Source organism: Crocodylus siamensis, chromosome 1, assembly GCF_052110815.1.
Source record: "Crocodylus siamensis isolate JL-2025a chromosome 1, ASM5211081v1, whole genome shotgun sequence".
NCBI classification, from domain to species: Eukaryota; Metazoa; Chordata; order Crocodylia; family Crocodylidae; genus Crocodylus; species Crocodylus siamensis.
The window spans coordinates 161,032,564-161,057,577 of NC_143395.1; the positions used below are offsets into that span (position 1 = coordinate 161,032,564).

The window sequence follows — 25,014 nt, forward strand, 5'->3', positions numbered from 1 at the left end:
GGCATGCCACATCCAGCCTGGGCTCTGGGCAGCTGCTGCCAGCTATGGAGCCCAGGCTACTCACAGCAGGCAGCCAGGAGACTGCAAGCCCTGCTGCAACCAGCCTGGGCTCCATGGCAGGCAGCAGCTGCCCACAGCCTGGGTCAACTATGGCAGGTAGCTGGGAGTCTGCAAACAGCTTTGCTGGGGTCTAAAGCACTGGCTCTGTGGCAGTGGCAGCTGTATGTGTGCCTCAGGGCAAATGGCAGGGAAGGGGCTGGGGCAGTGCAACCCTGGCTCTTTCCCTGCCGTCCGCCCAGAGGTGCGCTGCCAGCAATGAGGACTGGGCCCCTCGTGGCTTCCCCGCCATCTGCCCCCGGTACTTCAAGTCAAGGTGTGGGTCAAGGTTGGGGTTGGGGTGTTTTTGGCACTCTGGCCAAAAATGTTGCTGATCCCTGAAATAGAGCTTCCCTTTCTACCTGCATTGTGGGAAGACTCCAGAGAAAAAAGACTCCCACTAGTTGCTAAAGAAGCACCAAAACAAGGACCTGTGGGCACTGGAGAACTTCCTGTGGCTTTGGCGGAGCTTTCTCTGCCTTGTGCCAGCTGGCTGGTTGCTTCCACCATCCCCTTCCTTCACTTTCTTTACCTCAGCTCTGACTCCACACCTGCTCCTCTTATCTACTTCTTCCCTGTGCTCAGCTTCTTCCTTTTCCTCTCCTTTCCACTATGTGATCCCTCCCTAAGTAAAACTTCCTCTTTCTCCTCCAAATCATGGACTTAATATGAAGCTTGCTGCCATCATACTGTGCACTCTGCCCGTCTTGTCTGTTTTGATTCTTGGGGAAGGGTCATGTTGCCTGTGAGCAGCGCCTTCCATGATGGGGCCTTGTTCCTAGCTTAACAACAAGGATGGTGTGGTTTGCTTTATAAAATATTTGGTGTTAATTCAGCACGGAGGAGCACAGAGATGACTAACTGATTGCTAGTACTTACTAATCAATAGGAGATAAGTCATCAATGTAAGGCCATCACAAGAAAGAGAATGTATTTTTGGCTGCATCAGCAGGAGCACTGGGCATAAGGAATAGGAGGCAATAGTACTACTGTACTTGGTACTGGTTAGGTAGACCTCACCTTGAATATTACACTGGGCTCCACATTTTAGGGAAGAAATAGAAAAGTAAGAGAGGGTCAAGAGGCAAGTGACAAAAATGATACAGAGCTGAAGGGAAGCTGTATGAGGAGAGGTTGAGAGCACTAAGCATGTTTAGCTCAGTGAAAAGGAGATTAAGGTGGAGGGCATGACAACCGTTTTCAAATATTTGAAAGGTTGCCACAAAGAAGAGGGAGAACAACTGTTTTCCCTTGAAGAGAAGGCAGGAAATTAAGCAGTTGTTTTAAATTGTGGCAAAATAGATTTAGATTAGACCTCAGGAAAATAATGAGCTTCTCATTACTGTTAAAATAATAAGCTAGCAGAATAGACTGCCCAGTGAAGCTGTGGTATCTTTAAGTGGACACCACACTGCCACTGGGAGCAGGGGAGGATACAATGAAGAGCTGATACAGAAGCAGAGATTGCAGAAAGTACTGTCTGCCAGCCTAACTCTGGAGATGAGTAGATCTAGGCACAAGCATAACAAATGTCAACTTGCAAAAACAGACAAAGATCTACTGTATTTTCCCACTGGTAGAAGTCACCAAAGAAAGTCTGAAGCAGGGGCCAAACTCAATTGGACCTGCTGAGGGCTCATGGCTAGTGACCAGGTGTGCTCTGACCTGGGGACCCAGTCTAAAAGTAGGGATTAAGTGAGGGATTCCTCCCTTACAGAAGCATAGGTATGGGCCTTCTTGCTTAGAAGGGCAGCCCACAAGGGACCAGGGTCAAAGGCACAGCACATCCCTGGAAATGTAACAGGGAAGATTAGAATTCATCCTTTTGGAAAGAGAAATCCTGGCGCTGAGGAGTCCTTTAAATAAATCCTTTTTGGAAAAGGTGGAGAGAATACTAATGAGCATGCCAGATCTCTAGGCCTGCATGGAAACAACTCCTGGCGAGAAGAGGTACAGGGCTGATGTCTCTACAGCCTTGCCTGATTCTCTGGACAGAACCGGCTACATCTCAAACATCATTCAGATTGTGTAAGGCTGTCTGCAGTCTCGTGGTACCATTCGCAGCACTGTATCTGAAAAGAATCCTACTTTAATATGCATGTGTCTGGGGAGAAGGCAGAAGAAAAAAAACAAACAAGTCACTAATTTGGAGAGAAGAGCAGCAAATTACTGTAACAAGTGGAGTCTCTGTTAAGAGTTCAAAGGAGTTGGGCTTTTATGTCACATCCTTTGAAAGCACCTCATTGCTGGAATGAAATAGGGCATAAACATATTGATGGAAAGCATTACTTACACACATGTGACATTATGCACCCACTCCTGGAAGGGCCAATAATGAAAGGTCCTAAAAGCAAATGGTCTTACTCACCTGTGAATGAAATGGTTTTCTTCCAGATACTGACAGCCACAAGCAATATCACGAGCCACATGTAGCAAGTCCAGCATGCAAAGGGAAGAGGGCTGGGTCTGTCAAAAGAAGAAAGGTACGGTTAGGAACAGGACCATCACGTGGCTTGTCTTCTCTAGTTACCACCAAGTCAGGAAATCAGTTGAGTCACCACTGGGTTAGGAGGAACATGGATCAAATTCTAAACATACATATGATGAAAAATACCTCAGACCTATCTTTTATCTGGCACATACGGTTCCTTTCCAGGTAGGTTAAGAAAAGAAGATACTGGCACCTACTTACACAGAATCAGCAGCTCTGACATCCCATTGCCACAGAACACCTAATTCAGGTTTCACAAGGAACAGGACCCTTCCTATAGTCTCCTTCACTGCTTTGTGCAGATTAATTTCAGATGGGCTTCCACCTCTTTCCCTGGGAGGTGATTCCAGTGTTACAATGTTGCAGTGATATTCAACTTGACTTCGACTTCACTCAGTTTCATCCTACTTTTCCTACTGAGTAACCCTGATAGCTGAAGCCATTCTCTGATATGCCCATTACCAACCATAATATCTGAGTGCCTAAGTCCCATCATAGTGTTAATCCTTACACACGTGTGAAGTGTGTCATCATTTACTCCCTTAGTTATTTGGCTAAACCAGGCCTATTGCATTCTAGTGTTCTTTCTGTTTCCTCATGCAGGCTTTTCATGTATGAGTGCAGGAAGCAGACATCCCGTCTGGGGAAAGAAAGGAAGGATGCATTTGTATGGAGCTAGATGATACACTTGGGGAACAAGCATTGCTTATAAGGGACATGGCTTGTGGGCTGGAATGCTAGCACTCCGCATGCTGATCATGGGGCTCATCTACATGGCACCTATTTAAGAGAGGCATCTTCACAACTCTTCCCCTTTGCCCTGCCCATCTCCCACATCCTCAGGTACTGTTCCTTCAGCAACAGGGACTCTAGACTCCTCTGTCACTACCCTGTCACTGCTCTACATCTAGGTTATGCTATTCCTATTTCCCTCCTGCTCTAAATCACAATGGAATTTGGCCTAACCAACTGACTGGAACTGGGGGCAAGGCCCAAGCTCCAGTGCCTACTGCAGCACATGTAGCTAAATGGAAAAGTATAAGCATTAGCTCATTCAATTCATCCTGGAAAGGTTGGGGAAAACCCAATTTTAATGTGCCTTTGAATATATTACCAAAGAATTGCCAATCACCCAGTGTCATCTGTTGCCTAAGATGGGTCTTGGGCTTATCTGCACTGTACCTCATGCAGAAAAAAGCAGAATGGACAAGACATACCTGTACACTGTCCTGATGTCACTATAAGGTGCTGACAGAAGTGAAGTTTTGTCACGTGACTGGCTACTAAACGTGCTCCACAGCTGTGCGCTAATGGAAGTGCATGGCTGCAGAGTGCTTTAAAAAGTGCCTGATTGCACAACAAATGAACCTGCATTACATGAGGGTTCAGATGAAGGTGCAGCAAAGCACCTTCATTAACTTCTGTCAGCATATGCTGGGAGCAGGGCTGGGCTGACGCAGCCCAACCCTGCTCCTGGCACTGTCTTCAGAATGGGAAGCGGGGGAAAGAGGGGAGGGAGTTCCCTCTGGGATTTGCCCAGTCTGCACTGGAGGTTGGGACAGGTGGATTGGAGCCCCCACCATTTGCCCTCCCCCCTCCCAGAGCAGGCTGGGCAAACCCCAAAACATACCTTCCTCTTCTGCCTTCTCCCCCTCCCATCCCAAGACAGCACAGAATTTGGGAGAGGTGGGGCAGGGCTAGGGGAGAGAGGCTGGATCAGCTCCAAAGTGGAGCCCAATCCCTCATCCTCCCAACTCAACAGCAAAAGACTGTTGTATTGAAGGGGCAGCTTAAGTCATGAACTAGAGCGCCGTGGGGAGCTGCATGTCTGTCAGCAGCCACAGACACAGCACATCTAACATGCATGGACATTACAGACATACCCTAAGACAGGAAAAAAGTGTGGGTTTTTTTATTTTGCTTTGTTTTGCAGTGTCAGTTGCAGAAGTTTTTGCATGAGACGAATTTTTGGGGGGAAGAATCTTTTTCAGTCTCACTGTCCCAATTAGCAAGTGATCCACCAGAACTGAGCTTATGGGTGAAATGATTGAAACCGAAGGGATGCTGACAGTTAACTTCTTTTCTTAGGGATGAGAGCAGGGGTTTCTACAATCCATCCATCCCTTCTCCCTCTAATCAAAATTCAGAACAAAGGAGCCAACTTCGGGGAGACGCAGTGAATAAAAAATGTCTAATTCTTCAGGGTTGATCCACTGGGCTGAACTGAGCTAAGATGCAAAGCTGGTGAAAAGAGGAAAAGCTGTTTCAAACTGCAAAGCTTTTTCTTCCTTGGACAGACTCCTTTGACTTTTTATTTTGGCTACATGGAAACAGATGCGACTTCTCAACCAAACAACAATTTTGGCTGAGTAATTTGTTAGCAAGACAAACTTTTCAGATCCATTTTGTCCAGGAAGCAGCCTTGAGACATTAGGCAATTCACTTTACAGCTTTTTTCCCCCCAGCTTTTGCTCTCCAGATGAATGGACAAAGTCAACTGGAAACTTCATGGTCAGTGTTTTGAGTGAAGGGCACACTGGAAGCACTATGGGAATATCTTCCCTAGATGGGTCAACCCTGCTAAAGGTGACACAAAACTAACTATTGTTCGGTGTGATCACTATGACCTCTGCAACATGCTGGAAAATACAAAGGAAGGGAAATTGCTACTTATCTTCCAAAGCCATCCTTTGATTGAGCCTTTTCTCACAAAGAAAAGCAAACAGAGAATTTTGAGCTCCACAGAAAGGGGAACTGTGCAATTTGCTAACACATCAAGGTTTTCATTGCAAGGATCAGAGTAGTTAAATACCTCTGACTCAATCAAGATCGTCTCAGTGCAGAGGAGCAAGGTAACACTCCAAAATAGACAAGGCTTTGTACTAGAGATGAGGCAGAACAAACGCTCCAGGGCCAAGCATCTGTGAACTTTGTGGAGAGGGTTTGGTGCTGAAGCTTGTGGCTTCACCCTGATCTTGATGGGCCAGCTAGTGCTATGCTGTTTTCCCCCAGGTGATTATTTGCATGGAAAGTGTGAGTTTATGTTTCTTATTCAGAGAGTAGAAGAATCATCATTTTTCCAGCATAGTTGAATGCTTCCTTTGTATGTATGTAGTGCCTGAACATGATGGGAATAGGTGAACTATGATGAAATTAAGGGGAGGTAAGGAAAGAGGGTTAGGAATACAGAGAAAAAGGAATAAGGAGGAAAGGCAACAACATGGGGCACAGAACAGGCATACTATGGTGTCTGCCAAAACTGATTTCTCTTTATAATTCATTTACCTCCAGAAGCAAAGCTCCACCCTCTTCAACTCCTCAGTAAGATTCCTTGCCTTTTCAAACAGTCTTGCCTAGCTGAGCCTGAATGGGTTTGTGAAACCAGAAGTCCATATAACCAACAACGATCCCTGAGTGCCACACCAATCCCCTTCCTCTGCTCAATATGCTGCTCTCCTCTCCACTTCCAGCCCTATTTGCTGCCCTGCTCTGTGCTTCCTGCCCTGTGCTCCCTGTCCAACTGAGGCTCTGCTTTCTGCCCTATTTACCTACTGCTGTGTTCCCTGCTCCCTCCTGGATCTGCTGCATGCCTCACACAGAGGCTGGCCATGCAACTTGTGGCACATGTGCCATAGGTTGGCCACCCCGACACACACAAACCTTCCAAAGCCCTCTGTGTTCCCTCACCTGGCTGTTTATTGCCTGCTTGAGCTTGACGCTTGTTGTCAGAGAGGCTGAACAAAGCTGCAGTTGATATGGGGAGATGAAAGCCCTGACGTGAAGTATTTTTTAAGTGGCAGAAGGGCAAAGAAAGAAGAAACCCTGAGATCAGAGAGAAGCAGTGATTCCATCTTGTGATGATACAGGGTATTTTACGATCAGAAGTGACTGGCTTATTTTACTGCAAGAACCAGGTCAGAAAGCTTGCAGTTCAGGGTTAATGTACTTGGTGTCTTCTCTACAAGGCTAGTCATTACTGCTTTGGCTTCTCTCTCTCATTTAATGAGCTGAAACAAACATACCACCAGGCAGCAGAAGTGGCTGCAACCCCAAAGTGTCTGCTTCATCTTAACAACATTATATTAACAACCTTTTACAGAAGCAGGACATTGGCTACCATGGTTCCCCTACTTTACCTGTGACAGGTTAGGGTGCTCTATCTTGTGTTAGGGTTGACAGTAGTTTTACTAAGAGGTTAGATTATGAATTTGTATGGGATGGTTTGGCTAGGGATGATCCTGGCTCAAGCTGGGGGTTGGACTAGATGACCCCTGTGGTCTCTTTCAGCCCTACTCCTCTATGATCTGTCAATCAGCATCTCCAGCAGGCAGGTGGAGCACTGGCTCCATACTGCATCAGAGGCCCTGCTGTTTTACTAACACCACTTTCCATGGTATTAAGTGGAGAACAGGCCTCTCATCATAACATTCAAGATCTGGATTTAGCCTCATATCTGACCCTTCTCAGATATTAGCCCCTGCTTAGTCTTGGACACTAAACAGGATCACAGCACAAAATGCTGCTTTAAAAAAAAAAGAGCAAACCCCATTTGCAATCTAGAGATTGCTTGCATGGGTATGGACTGCAAGTCGTCAAGTTCTGGATACTGTATTTGAATCTGTAGCACAATCAATAGCCCATTGGTGATGTGTAGGGGGTGCATGTGCACCCCCTGAGATTGGTGGTGCTCCCCCTGCAAAAAGTACCACCGACACTGTTGGCAGTGCCTGTGGGTGGTTGTTGCTTGCCACCCTGCCCCCCTCACTGCTGACACTGCCGGTGGCGTCTGCAGGCAGTCCCTGATCGTCCCTGGCTGCCACCAACATTGCTGACGGCATCTGTAGGTGGTCACTGACTCTGGTAGGTGCTTGCCACCCTCCCCCTTGCCACCGACACCACCATGGCTGCCTGTGGGAGCTCCCTGCTCACACCCACCATGCTGCTAACACTGCCGCCAACTGCAGGCAGTCACTGTGCCTCCCCAGCCTCTGGGGACATGTGGCTTTCATGCAATAGTCATTTTCAATTCAGACTAAGACTTAAAAGAGACCTCATGCAGACACACTAGGCATGTCAGGCTGTGTTTGGTCAGCCTGAAAGCTGGAAAGCAAAGAAGAAATACAGGGATATTCTGTATCTAACAGCTTCAATGAAGAAATTCTTTGATCTGTGTCACAGCCAAGTCCTTTCTCTTCTTTAATTCAAGGGGCATCATGGGCTCTGAGATTTCATGCAGGGCCAGAAGAAAGATACAGACAAGCTGCCAAATTTGGCTCTGCTGTCAGCATGTTGTTCTGACTTGCTGCTTGGGACTGGACTCTAATCTCTTTTGTTTAAATACCAATTGCCCTTAGCAGGAGATACCAATTTCTCAGGCCTTTTCAGTTATTCATGGTACAACGTGTCCTGGTAACCCTGATGTCCCTGGCAAAGGCTCCAAGGGTACAGGGCATTCCAAGTGAAGAGCCAAGTTCTCTTTCTCCATAATGCAGGGTCAGCAGCTCTTCTTCCTTACACCAGTTTTATGGTGTGACCACACAGACACAACGGTGTTGCTCCTGATTTACACCACTGCAGGCAAGGGGAGAATCTCAACTCAGCTCACCATTTTCCTTCTTCCTGAGTGGACAGAAAATTTAACCTTATTTTTCCCAACTTCTTCTTCAGACCACTACTTAATCTGCTCCTTTCCCAGAAACAACCCAATGGGTCCATGACTTATTCAGATGCCATCCCAAGTGTGTTTTGTTCTTTATTGTTGCTGTTTCCAGTATTTTAAAAAGGGATAAAACTCAGTGGAAGAATTCTGGGTGAAACCATGAACTCCTGTCACACCAAACACTGAACTGAGATCTAGGGGCCTTGTTGTATGGGACACTTAGCACATATTTTAGCTAGACCACAGTAAGCACTACTATGAGTTGGAACTTGTTCTGACCAGTTGCTTACTAACACTTACTACAATCAGGACAGGGCCGGAGACAGTTTTGTGGTTGACAAACAGCTCCTTGTTGGCCGCAGTCCCTGCACCTCACTGGAGCCAGTGAGGACTGCTCATATTATCTCTATGGAGCAGTTCCACAACAGAAGAACACGTGTTAAAGCCATCCGAAGATACTCCTTGGCAGAAAAGTCCTAACTTTGCTATGAGGTGTTGACATTTAGCATGTGTTTTACTGCTTGAACATGTAGACGTTGGCATTTTAAGTGCAGTTAACACATCCTAAATGTAAAAGTATGACAAAGCCTTTAAACTGTAAACTCTTTGGGAGAGGGACTATCTGTGTGTGTACAGCAGCCTGTACAATAGGGTCCTACCCTATGACTGCAGTTTTGAGGCACAACTAGAATACAAACCCTGCCACCATTGCTTTTCAGTTCCTCCCAGGCTGTATTGGAACTGGCAACTTTAGCAAGGGGCTGTCACATGATAAATGTTAGGCACTTTGAAAAAAAAAAAGAAAGCAAAATCAAACCACACTCTTTGCTTACCTCCCCCCTCTCCTCCCAGCTGTACTGTTCCTCCCTGTGGTCAGGCTTCCCTCCTCCTCTGCTCTGTTACCTGGCTTTTTTTTCCCTTGACTCCCGCCACCAACCTATTATCTGATTTGCTTTGTCCCCATCTTCCCTGCATGAGTCTCTCCTGGAGCTGTTTGGTACCTCTGAATGTCCTGATGGCTGAAGTTCCTGAGGGTGGCTTCTGTTCTCCTCCCCCTATTTAGCAGTGGGCTTTAGGAGTATCAACTGTGCCACCTTTTCTTAGTCCCCAGGGAACGTTCAGATTGGTAGAAGCAGCTGGCAACCAGGAGGAATATCCCACCCTATGTGACCAGCCATCCTCCTGCAGGCCACCAGCAAGTGATCTGCAGCATGCATGTGGTCTGTGGACTGACCACAGGTGGTGAAGTACTGCTCTAAAACCTCCAGTCACTCATTAAATAGATGGGTTATCATAGTGTGGAGGCAGCAGCACTTGCTCCAGTATCTGGGGTCTTCTTAGTAATTAAGAAGTCAGGCAGGAATATTCTTGATGTGACCTTTTTTTTTGGTCTAGTAGCTATTTCTAATAATTGGAAATCTCTTGGCGAATAAGCTGTGGAGAATGGTAAAACAGAATGGTTAGAAAAAGATGGGCTAGCTGGGAGGAGAAAAAAGAGGCTGCAATACTAGCAGAGAGAAATGAGGTCCACTTCCCTCCCTCTCCCAACTGCTTACCGGTCTGGGCCGTGTCTCCCTTAGGAAGGATTTCAGGTCCCCTCCAGCCATGAGCTCCAGCAGGATGAAGCGAGGCAGTGCCTGCAAGCTCACCCCAATACAGCGCACAATGTTCTGGTGGTTGAACTTGCTGCAGAGACAGAGACACTAAACTAGAGAACAGCTTTGAACAGAGTTACATTAGCCATGACCTGTAACTGTATCACCACTGGCAGATCCCATGGCCAACACTGGGACTACAGGCAGCAGCCTTGATTTTCTATTACGTTGTCTTTGTGTTGGTGTGGGAGTAAAGGCTGGAGAGGGAGGCTTTCTATCACCTTTGTGGTCCTCATGTTTTGGGTCCATTTGGGAGCTGGCACAGTCTAGGGACCCTTGGATGCCGACAACAGGCAGGGTACACTCTTTACCCTTTCTTCAGTACCTCTCTCCCAGCTCCCCATCCTCCATGCCTGGGGCTGGGAGCAGGAGTGACACACAATGTTGAATGTTGACATGGGAACTTACTTATGCAGAGGAAATTCTCACAGGTCCTAATTCTTTTTAAGGCCTTTTCATGCTTTCAGGTCTCTGTGGAATTGAAATTTGGCCCTCTGGGTTTTGTGACTATGCAACTGACTCACTTCGTGGGCTCTGGAGGGCAATATTGTCAGGTTCATGTACTGATTTTGGTTGTCCAACCTAAGAAACATAGGGTTTGATTTTTCTCATGTGCCAAGATCTAAGTGAAGTCAGTGGGAGCAGCAATGATGTTTGAAAGCTGTGCTATGAGTGTTTGAATCTAGGCACACTAAATCTGAGGCACTTAAAATCAGTGAAATCTTCTGCCCTTTACGTTTCTGTGTCTCAATTTTATCATCAGTAATAAAAACAAATCAAACCCTAAAAAGGGGAATAATGCCACATACCACTGTGAAACACTGAGCTCTGTAAGGGATAAGCACACTCAGCAAGTATATTGTACTGACACTGTCCCACATTATACTTTTCATTCTTTCATGGGCACCATCATGCCCTCTGCCTACACAAACTCTTGGTTTTATTCACACACCTAATAATTAAAGCTTCCATGAGGAAATCCAGCTCATCTTGCTCCGAGCACACCTCTGGCAATGTCTGGAGAAAAAAGTACAAAAGAGAGGTGAGGGGGAGGGTTACTGTAGGACCTATCTTCCACTGAAAGCACTAACACAATCTGTTGTGATCCATGCCTCCAAACCAAACTAAGCATATTGCTGTTGCTAGACTGGGTTGTGAAACCTGTTGACAGGCACAGGGGATTTGTTATTAGCCAACTGTTCTTCCAGCAGCACCCTGTACTGAGATACTTCAGAGAAACAGCCGTAAGTGCAAACAATTAATTGGGTGATGCATCATGCACTGGGGGTGGGCATCAGACTCCACTGGGTAGAGCATGATTCAAGGTGAGGACAGATTTCTTCCTGACCACTGCATTCTGCAGCCATTGTGCTGGAAATAAGCATCTGTTCACCAGCCGAAGGTTTCCTCAGAAGGTCTAACCCCTTAAGCACTAACATTATAATGGACAGGAAGCCTCTCAGTACTGAATTCTCTTCCTTCAAAGTGAGAAGAATGATGGTGGCTGGGACTGAAGGGGATGTTTGTTCAGCCTTCTCTGGTGAGCAGATGATGGCTATGCAGTAATGACTTCAGGGTGGGGATAGAGTTCAGAGAGCAGATGAGAGGGGATATAGTGGGTTCTCACAGAGGTAGAAATGAGCCCTGGAAGAAAGAGGGCAAAGAAGAGGAGACAACCACCCATTGCCGTGTGCATGTGGGCCACCACTGGGCTGAGCTAGGATGGAGAAGACATAGATGCCCATCACTACCTCCACAGATCAGCTCATCATTAACACAAAAACACAGAAGGTTGGCTTCCCACACAGACAAGATGCAAATCACCACAGCTCATTAACAGCTTTTTATACATTTTAACAGCTTGATGGTCATGGAATCAGCTACCCAGGGCCTTCAAGTACCTCCTGATTCTCAGGGCTCATCTTTCTCAGCTGTATGCAAGTCAGCTTTGCTTACAGGAACATTAGACAGGTGACACTTGACAATAGAGGCAAACCCATCATGTGGAAAAAAGGGCTGTGTCATGGAATTTCCTATGTGAGTAAGGTCAACTAAGTTCGATTAATTTCTTGACCAAAAATAAAAAAGAATCTTATTATGGATGAACTTGGTGCCTACTGCACCCGAGCCGCGCAGCGCGAACAGAGCTGTAAGAGCGCGCCGGCGTTTGCGCAGGCGTTCGCGCCGGTGGGCGGGGTGGGAGGGCCAGGAGTGGGACTCCTGTACGGGTAGGACGTAGACACCACACAGGTCTACAAACAGCAGCTTAGAATGGTGTCTACGAGGAGTGCTGCTAGGGCCTCTGCCCAGGGGGACAAGGCTAACCGGGGCTGGTCTGAGGCCTCCACCCAGACTGAGCCCATGGGGGAGCTGATGTCCCCCTACCTCCCGGCTTGCGGGGGATCCCCAGCAGGGCCGGGGGGGGCAGAGATTGGGAGCCCCCACACCTGTCCGGCAGGTGCCCGGCTTAGGGCTCTGGAGGCACAGGTGAGGGAGCTCCGGGAGGAGGTTAGCAGGCTGAGGGGGATCAGGGAGGCGGAGGAGGAAATTGACAGTTATTTCCTTTCCCTGCAGGACCAGGCACCCAAGGAAGAAGCAGCCCAGGGAAGGACCTCCACGGCAGAGTGGCAGACGGTCACAGCCAGGACCGGAGCGGCTCGCAGCGAGCAGGTACAAGCTTCTCCAGTCCGACTGGAGAACAGGTACGAGGCCTTGGCGACTCTGCAGGAGCTGGAAAGGGAGGAGGAAACCCTTGGGCAGGAAGAAACGCCACATTCTTCACATTCCAAACAGATCAAGAGATCCGAGAGGACCCAGAAGAGGAGGAGACGCGTGCTCGTCATAGGCGATTCCATCCTGAGAGGTGCGGAAGGGCCCATTTGTCGCCAGGACCCTTCAGCACGAGAGGTCTACTGCCTGCCTGGAGCTAAGATTCGGGATGTGACGGAGGTAATCCAGGCCAGGATCAAGCCCACCGATTACTACCCCATGGTCCTTGTCCATGTGGGTACTAATGATGCGGCCAGGAGAACCCCCGATCACCTGATGGCGGACTACCAGGCTCTCGGCAGCGTGCTGAGGGAATTCGGTGCACAGGTGGTATTCTCTTCCATCCTACCAGTGAACGGACGTGGAAGACGGCATGAGAACTGCATCCGAGAGACCAACTGGCGGCTTCGGCAGTGGTGTCTCGAGGCAGGCTTCGGCTTCCTGGACAATGACCCACACATTACAACGAGGGACATGCTCAGCTGGGATGGGCTTCACCTGTCCCCCAAAGGTAAGCGTGTGTTTTCTTCCAGGTTGGCGGATCTCCTCCGGCGGGCTTTAAACTAGGCTCGTCGGGGGGAGGGGAAGATGAGGGTGGGGGAGGCTGTGGACCACCAAACCAGGTGGCACCCACAAGGACAGCCCAGCCTGAAGAAAGAGAGCTTTGGGAACGTGAAAGGCAGGGGGTGGACAGCAATACGGCACAGGTAAGGAACGGGAAGGTTAGAGACAAAAAGCCCTTTAGGACTTGGAGCGAGGGGGTAGCAAAAGCACCAGTCACAGGGCTCAAGTGCCTATATACTAATGCTAGGAGCATGGGGAACAAGCAGGATGAACTAGCGCTCCTGGTTGCACTAAACGACTACGACTTAGTGGGGCTGACGGAAACCTGGTGGGATCCATCCCACGACTGGGCGGTACATATTGAGGGCTATAGATTGTACAGAAAGGACAGGGTGGGGAAAAGTGGGGGAGGGGTTGCGCTCTATGTTAAGGAGCAATATACATCAACCCTCATCAAGACAGAATCAAAGGATGAGGAAGTAGAAGGACTGTGGGTTAGGCTACATGGGGGGCAAGGAGAAAAGGATTTGGTGGTAGGGGTCTGCTACAGACCCCCACATCAAGGGGAAGAAATAGATTTGGGGCTCCTGAGGCAACTCTCAGAGACCATAAAAGCTAAAGAGGCGGTGGTCATGGGGGACCTAAACTACCCGGACATCTGCTGGGAGACACAGACAGCAAAGTCCCACCGCTCACGCAGGTTTCTAACCTGTGTACAGGACCTCCACCTGACGCAGGAGGTACATGGTCCCACTAGGGGGAATGCCTTACTGGATCTGGTATTGGCAACGGGGGATGACATAGTAGGGGACCTACAGATCGGTAGCCATCTGGGGGACAGTGATCACCTAAAAGTACAATTCAACATAAGGCGTCGAGTGGGTAAGGTAACCAGTAGGGTGAACGTGCTGGACTTTAGGAAAGCTGATTTCAGCAAACTCAGGCGATTAGTGAAGGATGCACTGCAGAGTAGTAGTTTTGAAACGATGGGAGCCCAAGAAGGGTGGCTGTGCCTTAAGGAAGCTATCCTTCTCGCACAAAGCGAGATGATCCCCGTGCGAGGTAAAAGAGGGAAAGGGGCCAGGAGGCTTCCCTGGCTGACCAGAGAAATCCAGGGCAGACTAAGGGCCAAAAGGGGAGCACATAAAAAGTGGAAACAGGGAGAGATCACCAAAGAGGAATATACCTCTTCTGCTCGTGCTTGTAGGGAGGCAGTTAGACAGGCCAAAGCTACCATGGAGCTGAGGATGGCAACCCAAGTAAAAGACAATAAGAAATTGTTTTTTAGATATATAGGGAGTAAAAGGAAGGCCCAGGGAGGAATAGGACCCCTGCTAAATGGGCAGAAACAATTGGTGACGGACAGAGGGGACAAGGCTGAACTCCTCAACGAGTTCTTCGCCTCAGTGTTCCTAAGCGAGAGGCATGACAAGTCTCTCACTGGGAGTGTAGGGAGGCAGCAGCAAGGCACCAGACTTCCATGCGTGGACCCTGAGGTGGTGCAGGGTCACTTGGAGGAACTGGATGCCTTTAAGTCGGCAGGCCCGGATGACCTCCATCCGAGGGTACTGAAGGCACTGGCCGACATCATTGCAGAGCCACTGGCGGGAATATTTGAACGCTCGTGGCGCACGGGTCAAGTCCCGGAGGACTGGAAAAGGGCCAATGTGGTTCCCATTTTCAAGAAGGGGAGGAAGGAGGACCCGGGCAACTATAGGCCAGTCAGTCTCACCTCCATCCTTGGCAAAATCTTTGAGAAAATCATCAAGGCTCACATTTGTGAGAGCCTGGCAGGACAAATTATGCTGAGGGGAAACCAGCACGGGTTCGTGGCAGGTAGATCGTGCCTGACCAATCTAGTCTCTTTTTATGACCAGGTCACAAAATGCCTCGACGCAGGAGGAGGGGTGGATGTCGTATACTTGGACTTCAGGAAGGCCTTTGACACGGTATCCCACCCCATACTGGTGAACAAGTTAAGGGGCTGTGACTTGGATGACTGCACAGTCCGGTGGGTGGAGAATTGGCTGGAGGGTCGCACCCAGAGAGTTGTGGTGGATGGGTCGGTTTCGACCTGGAAGAGTGTGGGCAGTGGGGTCCCGCAGGGCTCGGTGCTTGGACCGATACTCTTTAATGTCTTCATCAGCGACTTGGACGAGGGGGTGAAATGTACTCTGTCCAAGTTTGCAGATGACACTAAGCTATGGGGCGAAGTGGACACGCCGGAGGGCAGGGAGCAGCTGCAAGCAGACCTGGACAGGTTAGACAAGTGGGCAGAAAACAACAGAATGCAGTTCAACAAGGAGAAATGCAAAGTGCTGCATCTAGGGAGGAAAAATGTCCAGCACACCTACAGCCTAGGAAATGACCTGCTGGGTGGCACGGAAGTGGAAAGGGATCTTGGAGTCCTAGTAGACTCCAAGATGAACATGAGTCGGCAGTGTGATGAAACCATCAGAAAAGCCAATGGCACTTTATCGTGCATCAGCAGATGCATGACAAATAAGTCCAAGGAGGTGATACTTCCCCTCTATCGGGCGCTGGTCAGACCGCAGCTGGAGTACTGCGTGCAATTCTGGGCGCCGCACTTCAAGAAAGATGCGGATAACCTGGAGAGGGTCCAGAGAAGGGCCACTCGTATGGTTAAGGGCCTGCAGGCCAAGCCCTATGAGGAGAGATTAGAGAAACTGGACCTTTTCAGCCTCCGCAAGAGAAGGTTGAGAGGCGACCTGGTGGCTGCCTATAAGTTCGTCAGGGGGGCACAGAAGGGAATTGGTGAGTATTTATTCACCAAGGCGCCCCTGGGGGTTACAAGAAATAATGGCCACAAGCTGGAGGAGAGCAGATTTAGATTAGATATTAGGAGGAACTTCTTCACAGTTCGAGTGGCCAAGCTCTGGAACGGGCTCCCAAGGGAGGTGGTGCTCTCCCCTACCCTGGGGGTATTCAAGAGAAGGTTGGATGTGTATCTAGCTGGGGTAATGTAGGCCCAGCACTCTTTCCTGCTTATGCAGGGGGTCGGACTCGATGATCTATTGAGGTCCCTTCCGACCCTAGCATCTATGAATCTATGAATCTATGTAAAGGAGGAAAGCAGACTTGGTGGTTCGGACAAAGGACTGAGAAGAAGGCAACATATTTCATGACTAAGGCAGGGACAGTGGTGGTGTCAATACTGAAGATCGGGGTGTGGAAGAGAACTATCCGAGCTACCTTAGGTATCTGTGGCAGCCCAGAGCAGACAGATATACCCTGCTGAGAAAGGGCCCTACCTTACCTCAGCTAGACTACTTCTGGTACCTTTCTGTGCCCAAGTTTTTCTCACTGCAGCAGTGAGGACAATGACATTTACTACCAATTGCAATGGATCTTTACATATCTGGAGGGAAAGCTCTGTGGAAGAGTGAGGTATTATTATCCAGTCTAAATGACCCTGGTGAAATCATGCCACTCACTTTTGGCTTCCATCTCCAAAACAGGGATAACACACCCCTCTCTTCCAGCGTGTTGGGAAACTCAACTGTGTTTATAATACCTTGACACCCATGGATAAACAGTGGGCAAAATGTTACCACCATGATTTTTCACCTGCCACTTACTTTCACAGCCACCTGCAAGGGACTAGGGTCGCTGGGCATCCCAATCACTTGGCCTTCATATACCTCGCCAAAGGCTCCATGGCCCAAACCCCTGGACAAACCAGGAAGACAAAGATATTTTAATGCAGAGCAGGCACATTGCAACACAGTGATCGAATATGCTCATTCATACCTGTGTCAACAACAAGAAATCTCAGAAAAAAATTCCCAACTGTAAGTATAATAGGACAAGGGAAAAAGCTGCCTAGCAAAGTTGTAGAATCTCCTTCATTGGAGGTTTTCAGGAAGAAACTCACTGAGTTCCTTCAAGAGTATGTTTCCACTGGCTTTGTGGGATTACAGCCACATATGGAACCAGAACTTGGTTTATGATCTTGATCTAGTCCTTCCTTAACCCACAATGTATTTAATTGCGAGGGGCAGTTGCTCTCAAAAGTAACAATTCATGGATCCTTACCCACTGAAGCCAATCTACTAAGTTAAAGTTGGCATTAATATGTAACACACAAAGTACCAGAGTGTTGGCTATTAGTGGCAATGTATCTATGAGCTGCATAACATAACATTGGGCTAATAAATGTGGGCCTATTGGAGATGGACTTTTTGGGTTACAGCCACACAATTAATAGTTCTTAATGCATTCAAGAAAGTGAACAAGAGGTTATACGGTGCAGCGGAAAAATCAGTCTTGAAGCTGTGCAGTAGGTTGAACTACCTGCCCCACTTACCCCTCCAGTTTCTTCCAGCCCTACGATGCTATGATTCTGATCTACATCCAAAGACTTGAATGCTGACCTGGTTCTAGCCATGACTCATTTTGTAACTGGGTGAATCACTGAACCACCCTGAGCCTCAAGTTCCCCCATCAATAAAATGGGGATAACAATGGTATGTAAAACACTCTACTCCATGGGGCAGAAAATTATCTGTTGTGAGGGCTGCTTAATGAATTTTGGTGAGCTGTGGAGGGCCGCATGGGTAGCCCTGCCCTTTGACAGTTGCCCCACCCCCTGGTCACCATCTTCGGTCTGGAAGTCCCATCCCCTAACCCCTGGCCTTTGCCAATGGGAGTCCTTCCCCTTGCCTCCTTTTGGGAATAGGGGATTACTATCTTGGAACCAGAAAAAAAACAAGTCATACACGAAAAGTCAAACATCTACTATAACATATTTTAATTTTATTACAAAAAGTATTTTATTATGATTTGTGTTTGCATTCTGTATATAGAAGTGATTGCATAATAACTCAAAATCAATTCTTAGTTTTGTATATTGTGGGCAGAGTGTGTTTGCGTGTGGTGTGTGAGTGGTTTGCATATGGTATGTGTGGTCTGTGTGTGGGAGGTATGTGCATGCCGTATATGTGGTGTGTACATTTGTGGTGTGTGTGTGTATGGTGGGTGTGTATGGTGGGGTATGGCGGTTGTAAGGGGGTGTGGCTGTGTGTGTGGATCATAGGGTATGTTGGGGGGTTGCGTATATGTGGGTGGTTATGGGGGCAGGGTGTGGGTGTGAGGGATGTTGGGGGGTGTGGGGACCCCTTCACACTACCCTCATGATGCAACAGCAGGTGGGGCATGCAGGACACAAGTGCCAAGCAGGGCACGGCTCTGGCCAGTGCTGCACATTGCAGCAAGGGGTGCAGCCTTTGTGTGGCTGCCTGTATCACTGGTGCTTCCCTCCACTCACATGCAGCCCCTGTACTCACCCAGCAGGGAGGGAAGCCCCATGTGCTGGAGTCAGGTGCCCTCCTTGCTGGGGCTGTGCAGCACTGGAGAGAAGCCTCAGGTGCTGGAGCCAGCTGTCTTCCCTGCAGGGACTGTGCAGCAGGGCAGGAAAGCCCCAGGCAGGGAAGGCAGCTAGCTCCAGAGCCTGAAGTTTTTCTCTGGTGCTGTGCAGCCCCAGCAGGAAAGACACCTGGCTCCAGCATGTGGGGCTTGCCTCCCTGCTGCAAGAGTGCAGGGGCTGCACGTGAGTGGCAGGGAGCACTGGTGATACAGGCAGCTGCGCAGAGGCTGCACCCCTCACTGTGCTGTGCAGTGCTGGCCAGAGCTGTGCCCTACCAGGCGCCTGTGCTCTGAGCACCTTGCCTGCTGCTGCTACCACTGCCGGCTGGGGCTGTGCACCAGAGGGGTGGGGGGTCCCCACTCCCCCCACTTTTCCTCATACCCACATGCTTCCCACCCCAGCTCTGTGCTGCTGCTGCCCCATCCCCCTGGGCTTAGGGTTCATGCTGCCCCCAGCCCCATGCTCCGTGCTCCCTCCCAGTTGCAGCCCTGCCCCCGCTGCTTCCCTCCCTGCTGCCTGGAGCCAGCACACCAGGGAAGCAAGCAGGTCCCAGGGGCTGTGGCAGCAGCAGCCCCACAAGGAAATTGCACGCTGGCCAGCCGGGCCCTTCTGCTCATGAGGGTGAGAGTGAGGCAACAGGGTATATTTTTGGGGCTGTGTGCCTCGCTCTCACCCCTGTGAGCAGAAGGGTTGGGCATGGCACAATATGTTGGGCCCCAAGGGCTGGATGAAAGTGGTTGGTAGGCCAGATACAGCTCGCAGGCCATATTTTGCCAGCCCTTGCTCTACTCCCTGCATGAAAAGTGTTATGCAAACACACAGCCTGGATACTTTAGATCAAGGGTTGTCAACCAGGGGTACGCGTATCCCCGGGGGTACTTGAGACGGCCCTAAGGGGTACATGCAGGGAGACAGGGATGGAGCGCCGCCACACACTGTCCTGTGCTGCCATGCAGGCGCTGCCCGCCCAGACATAGGAGGTGAGGGAAGCTTGCGTGCGGCAGTTACCGCCCATCCGGTCATGCACTACCTCCCCCCCCAGCACTCAGTGGCCAGGGGTACACTGCTTTGTGTCTGACCGCCTGGGGGTACAATGACTGAAGAAGGTTGAAACTTCCTGCTTTAGATGGTAATATATTACAAAAGAAGGCTTTAAGGCTCCTGACAGAAGAATACAGAAAGAAAAGAAATCATACATCCTGTTAACACAGATTCTCTCCTGTGTGCTTCACATATAATCTTGTGTCACTGACTATTCTGGCCTTCAGGCAATTAACTTTAAAATGTTCTGTGCAGTAATAGCCACATCATGTTGTGGACTCAGGTTTCTAGTACAGTGACATAGTCAAGCAATATAAGGGAATCCCCTTTTGTTCACAGATGGATACACGTTAAGCTCCAGCAGTGCAAATCTCCTGCTGATGCTTCTGTCCTTCAACACTGATCCAGAGTACACTTACTGTATGGGCTCTTCCATAACAGGAAGCAGAGCCATTCCTGTCAAACTTGGGACTAGTTTGAACCTGGTCTAGACCACTGGCCAGTCTTCTGGCTGTTGGGTGGTCTGTGTTTCAAAGAAATGACAACCGCCTCTCACTTCTCATTAGCCTTGCTGTGGACACTCTCAGCAGGGATGCCATGAACACTGAGCCCTTAGTGGTGGTCCTTCAAAGACAAAGTTAAGGCACATTCCATGAGGGCTATGTGGGAAGTCCACATGCTGTACCAGCGGTTTTACTCCTGGCCAGGGGAAACAGTGTTGCTTTCTCTGTTTGTCAGACCACAGTCTAGGTAGTGGAGCCACAATGCAGTCAAATCACCCACAGCTTGACTGCAGCTATAAATTACTGCAGATAATGTCAGCCTGAAACATTGTTCTCTGCAGTGCTGACCCACCCTTTGTGAAATAGGGATATAAAACAGATCTCCACGGCTCATAATCTCCTCTTCTCCCCATCAATTCCTAGCTGTCTCCTTTACTCTGTGGCTTGAGTCACATTCAGTAATCCTCTCACACCCCAAAGACAACATCAAAACACTCTATATTGTATCAGGAAGTCCTAACTGCTGCTTGGTGAGCTGAGGGCATATTAGGCACGATAGCAGAGCACTACTCTGCTCCATCAGAAATCCAGTTAGATACTGGAGCCCGCAATGTAATGTGGAATGGTTTGGATGCTGTGGACTTCATCTTCAAAATAAAAACTCCTGACTAGCCCAAGCTCTCCTGCTTCTGAGTCTTTTCTTCTTGGCTTCATACATGAGACAACATGACATAAATGTAGCGGCATACATAGCCTCTGGTTGGTGAGTAGGGGCATGTCTTTCTGAGACCTGTCCTGTTGCCATCCCAAACTCCCACAGACCATGTAGAATATGGTATGTGGCCTTCCCTGTTGCTGGCTTCTCTAGTCCTAACTCTATGGCCTGGCCTCTCATCACCCACTGGTGCTGTTGCCATTGCTGATGTCACTCTCATTGCCAGAAATTCAGTCAGTCACTTTTAAAGAACCTTCTGCAAGCTTCATGCCTCCCTGTATTTCCTCATTTACTATCTGGCATAAAACAGACGAGAAGCAAAAATTTCTATGGATGACATCTTTTACTATACCAACTGCAAAGGAGCCATTCCATAGGGGTAATCAAGAGCCTAGAGGGAAGGTGCTGGACTCGCTGGGCTTTATAACAGCTGAATTCTCTGACAAAGCAGAAGATGAAGGTTGCACCTGTGAAAGGATAAAATAATTCAGCCAAAGTCTAGCCCTACAATGGTCATGTAGTAACCCTGGAATACCTCCCTAATTGCCATCATGCTTTTGTGTGCTTGAAAATAGGGATTGATATAAGAATGAGTGGGTGCTTCTGTGCATGTGAGAGAAAGTGCATGTACTGTAAGAGATAGTGTATTTGGGTGCATGACATGAAGCATGGGGAAAGCAAGTGGATGAGTTTACCTTATGAGGGAGATATTTTTCCGAGGCACCTCTTTGAGGTCACTGATGGAGGTAGTCTTGCCTGCAAAACAATAGTTGGGATTGTAGTCTGTCATAATGGTGGAGGTACGCAGTTTGCTGAGTTTGTATTCAGGACTCTGTAATTCCATTTGCATGGCTTGCAGCTCCTGGTGCTTCCGGCGATACACTAGAAATAGAGTAGAATGAATCAGTGGCACAGATTGCTCTTTGAACATGAAGGTAATCCCTCTCCCTGCCAGTGCAGAATGTATGTGTTATGAATTCAGTAGAGTCTTCAAAATCCAGTGAATTGAAAAAGTCGAGGCTTTTGGCAGGTTTCTCTCCTTTGACTAAGTACATGCAGGAAATTGGAATTTATTTGATCTCATTTGGTTCAGAAATCAGGCTCAGAACTGGCTCAAGCATAAGACTTCCAGTGCTTCTTGGTTTGAAGGACAGGGTGAAATACACCTATAGTTACCTCTCTGATACAAAACAAACCTGTTTGATCAGAGATGAGCCTGAACTTCAATGTGTAGATCTAGATCCAACTTCCCCCAAGCTCAAAGGTGTTCACATGCAGGGTTTCTGCTTAAACACACCATCCCTATTTCAAGAAGAAGTCCTGAATAGTTCCACTGCATCCCATTGTCACAATGTTGAGAATGATATTCTAAGTAAAGCAAAGCTTCCCTCCAGAGTGAGGCTGTGTTAATAAAAGGACATCATTTTATAAGACTCCCTCTTGATCCCCTAGTTCTGGACAAAAATAGGAAGGGAATCAGGAGGGAGTGAAAAGAAAGTGTTTACAATAAATCCACTCATGTAATCAAATGTTTCTAAACCTCAGACAGGGTTTGAATTTAGGGGGTGGGGAGCTCTGAGAATCAGTTTTCAAATAAGTTCACCTAGCTTCACACATAAATCATTCACCACAGACAGTCAGGCTGCTAAAGTTACTTTGAAAACATAAATGATCCGGAACACAGAAGTTTCCAAAGCAGAGTCCCAATTATGAGTGGGTTAAATCAATAATAGTTTTGCTACTGATTTCCATGGGAGCCAGACTGGGCCCAAAGACTGTCCATAATAGACATCATATCTACTCTGATAGATAAGTTGTTCAAGAGAAGAGATGGGGTTAACATGCACTAGAAACATGGATTGAATGGCCTATCATCAGGCTTTTTCAGTTCTCTCCCTTCACCAAAGCTCTTGCTTTGATTTCTCAGATCTGAGCTCATCTCTGAGATGGGAAAGATAGGGATGGTCAGAAAGAAATGGGACTATTCTTGTGCTCCATGAAAAGTAATTAGATCTTTTTTTAAAGGGACACTGTCAGGACATCTAAAGTCAGGCATGTGTGCTACTGATAACTCCCGAAATTCTCAAAACTGAAATAAACTGCACAAACCTAATTTACTATTTGCCATTTTTCCTTTGGGTTTTTTTCAAACATTTCACCCAGAGAAAAAAGATTGACTAGACACAATCACTGGCTGTCACACGCTATCACAATCCTGATGTGTTTGGAGTCATAATGTAGGCAGGTGGATCGTTCATATAAAAAAATAAAACCTTAATTGAAATTCTATAAAAAAGGCCTGGAATATCTATATCTTACTGCCTCATGATTTGTAGCACTGGAATACAGACCAAGGTTTTTCAAGCTTGGCTTTCCGAACCTGGACACCTAAATCCATATGATGGGTCATTAAAGTAAGAGGATCAATTCTTTCAAGGTGTTCTGTGCCCACAGCTCTCATTAAAGTCAGTGAGGTTGGAAGTTGTGCTCTGATGTTTTTCAACCCCAAACCATTCAGTACGTCTCTTTAAAGATGCAGTCATAAGAAATATCACATTGCTGTAGTCAGTCACTGTAACGACCTTGGAACCAGCTAGTAGAGAGGAAGACTGTCAGTATTTCGATTAAGGTACCTGGCTTCTCCATTTATACCCGTACTTGACAGCTGCTGAAATATAAAAAAAACTATAATATATGCTTCAACAAAAAAAACCCCAACCCTTTCCTTCTTCACTTTTCTTTTAGTGAGGAAAAATGTCTTCAAAATTGATCATTTTGGTTAAACATTTTTGTCAAAAACCCCAAAACAACTGAATTCATATTAAAAGCCGATAAAGCTGAAAGCTTGAGTTATAATGCAGTGGTTTGTGGTTCATGTAGGAAGTAGCACATGCTGTAACTTTTTGCTGATCTGAACACATTTTATTTTTGGAGACACTCACCTATCATGATCCCTGAAAAAGCCAGAATGAGGGCAGCAACCAGGGCTGAAGTCACTACAGACAAGACCAAGGAGAGGGGGAGATGAACTCCTGGGCCTGCTGAAAGATGCATGAGAGAAAAAAGAGAGTTAAGGATTTAAAAGGCTTGTTTTGATTGTCACCAATTTTTTGCAATATGTTTTTTCTGCTCCTCCTTCCATTTGCTCTATCTGTCGCTCGTGTGCTGTAGGAGTACCTCTGCCATAAGTGAATCCCAGATTTGTGACCTCCAACGGCTCATTGTTTCACTTTCCTCAATTAAGTTCAAGGCATTAAGACAGATGGTTTTCTATCAGGAAATTAACATGTGTACCCGCTCCATGAGAAAACAAGGCCATAAAATGGGGGGAAAGCGGGGGGGAAGGTGGGTGTGCGCAGGGGGAAGAATGCTAAATTGCTGTGGGCTGCCATCAATGCTAAGTCACAGCAAAAACAGGAGGAGAGCAACAGTATATCATCAACTAAATGCATCTCATCTCCGGCAGCAGAAAAATAGATGACGGTCTGCATGGAGAACCATACTCTATGGCTACAGGCTCACTTCGGAGCATCTTCCCATCACAGATCAGTCAATTAAAGCTCTTTCAGCATACCCCAGTAAAGAAGTAATATTATCCCCAGTTTACCGATAGCAGTACTGAAACAAAAAGAGGGTTAGCAACTTTCCCAGGTCAGTGGCAGAGTTGGAAGCAGGGTCTGGGACCCCAGGCTCAGAGTCGATTACTGAGTCAAGATTGCTGGACACAGATACAGAAAGGCAAAACCCCACACTGGAGCACTGAGGGTGAACAGGGCAAATGGATACCAACCGGCTTGCCTCTGCTTTGCATTTGGCACTCCGAATAAATGTCAGACTGGGATTCCTCTTGCTTTTCCCTTGCTGGGCTCCCTCACTCATTATGCAGGTAGATTTTGCCCATCGCAAGCTGCATTTTATGATTAGGCCCCCCCCCCTCCGCCTCAACCCCCTGATTGTTTACAGCTGGCTCTCCGGAGACCTGAGCTCAGGGATGATTAGAAAATTCTGGTTGGTTTTGGGATCAAGGGAGAGAATCTTAGTGAATTACAGACTGGACCTTCTCACTCTGACCTGGGATAGTCAAAGCCAATATAACCAGAGGAGATGTTTTTAAAGATGTGCATTAGACATCCTG

General features: G+C 47.9%; 1 protein-coding gene across 1 annotated transcript in view; it reads right to left on the reverse strand.

The window, feature by feature from the left end:
- LOC149873569 (ALK tyrosine kinase receptor-like) overlaps positions 1-25,014 on the reverse strand; it is a 50,227-nt gene that overhangs the window by 16,767 nt on the left and 8,446 nt on the right. Inside the window, exons 5-10 of the mRNA XM_090047220.1 lie at positions 23,822-23,920; positions 21,575-21,761; positions 16,834-16,924; positions 10,854-10,918; positions 9,803-9,932; positions 2,465-2,562 (exon numbers count right to left, since the gene is read on the reverse strand). Coding sequence (XP_089903346.1) covers positions 2,465-2,562; positions 9,803-9,932; positions 10,854-10,918; positions 16,834-16,924; positions 21,575-21,761; positions 23,822-23,920 — 670 coding nt within the window. The remainder of the gene's footprint in view (positions 1-2,464; positions 2,563-9,802; positions 9,933-10,853; positions 10,919-16,833; positions 16,925-21,574; positions 21,762-23,821; positions 23,921-25,014) is intronic.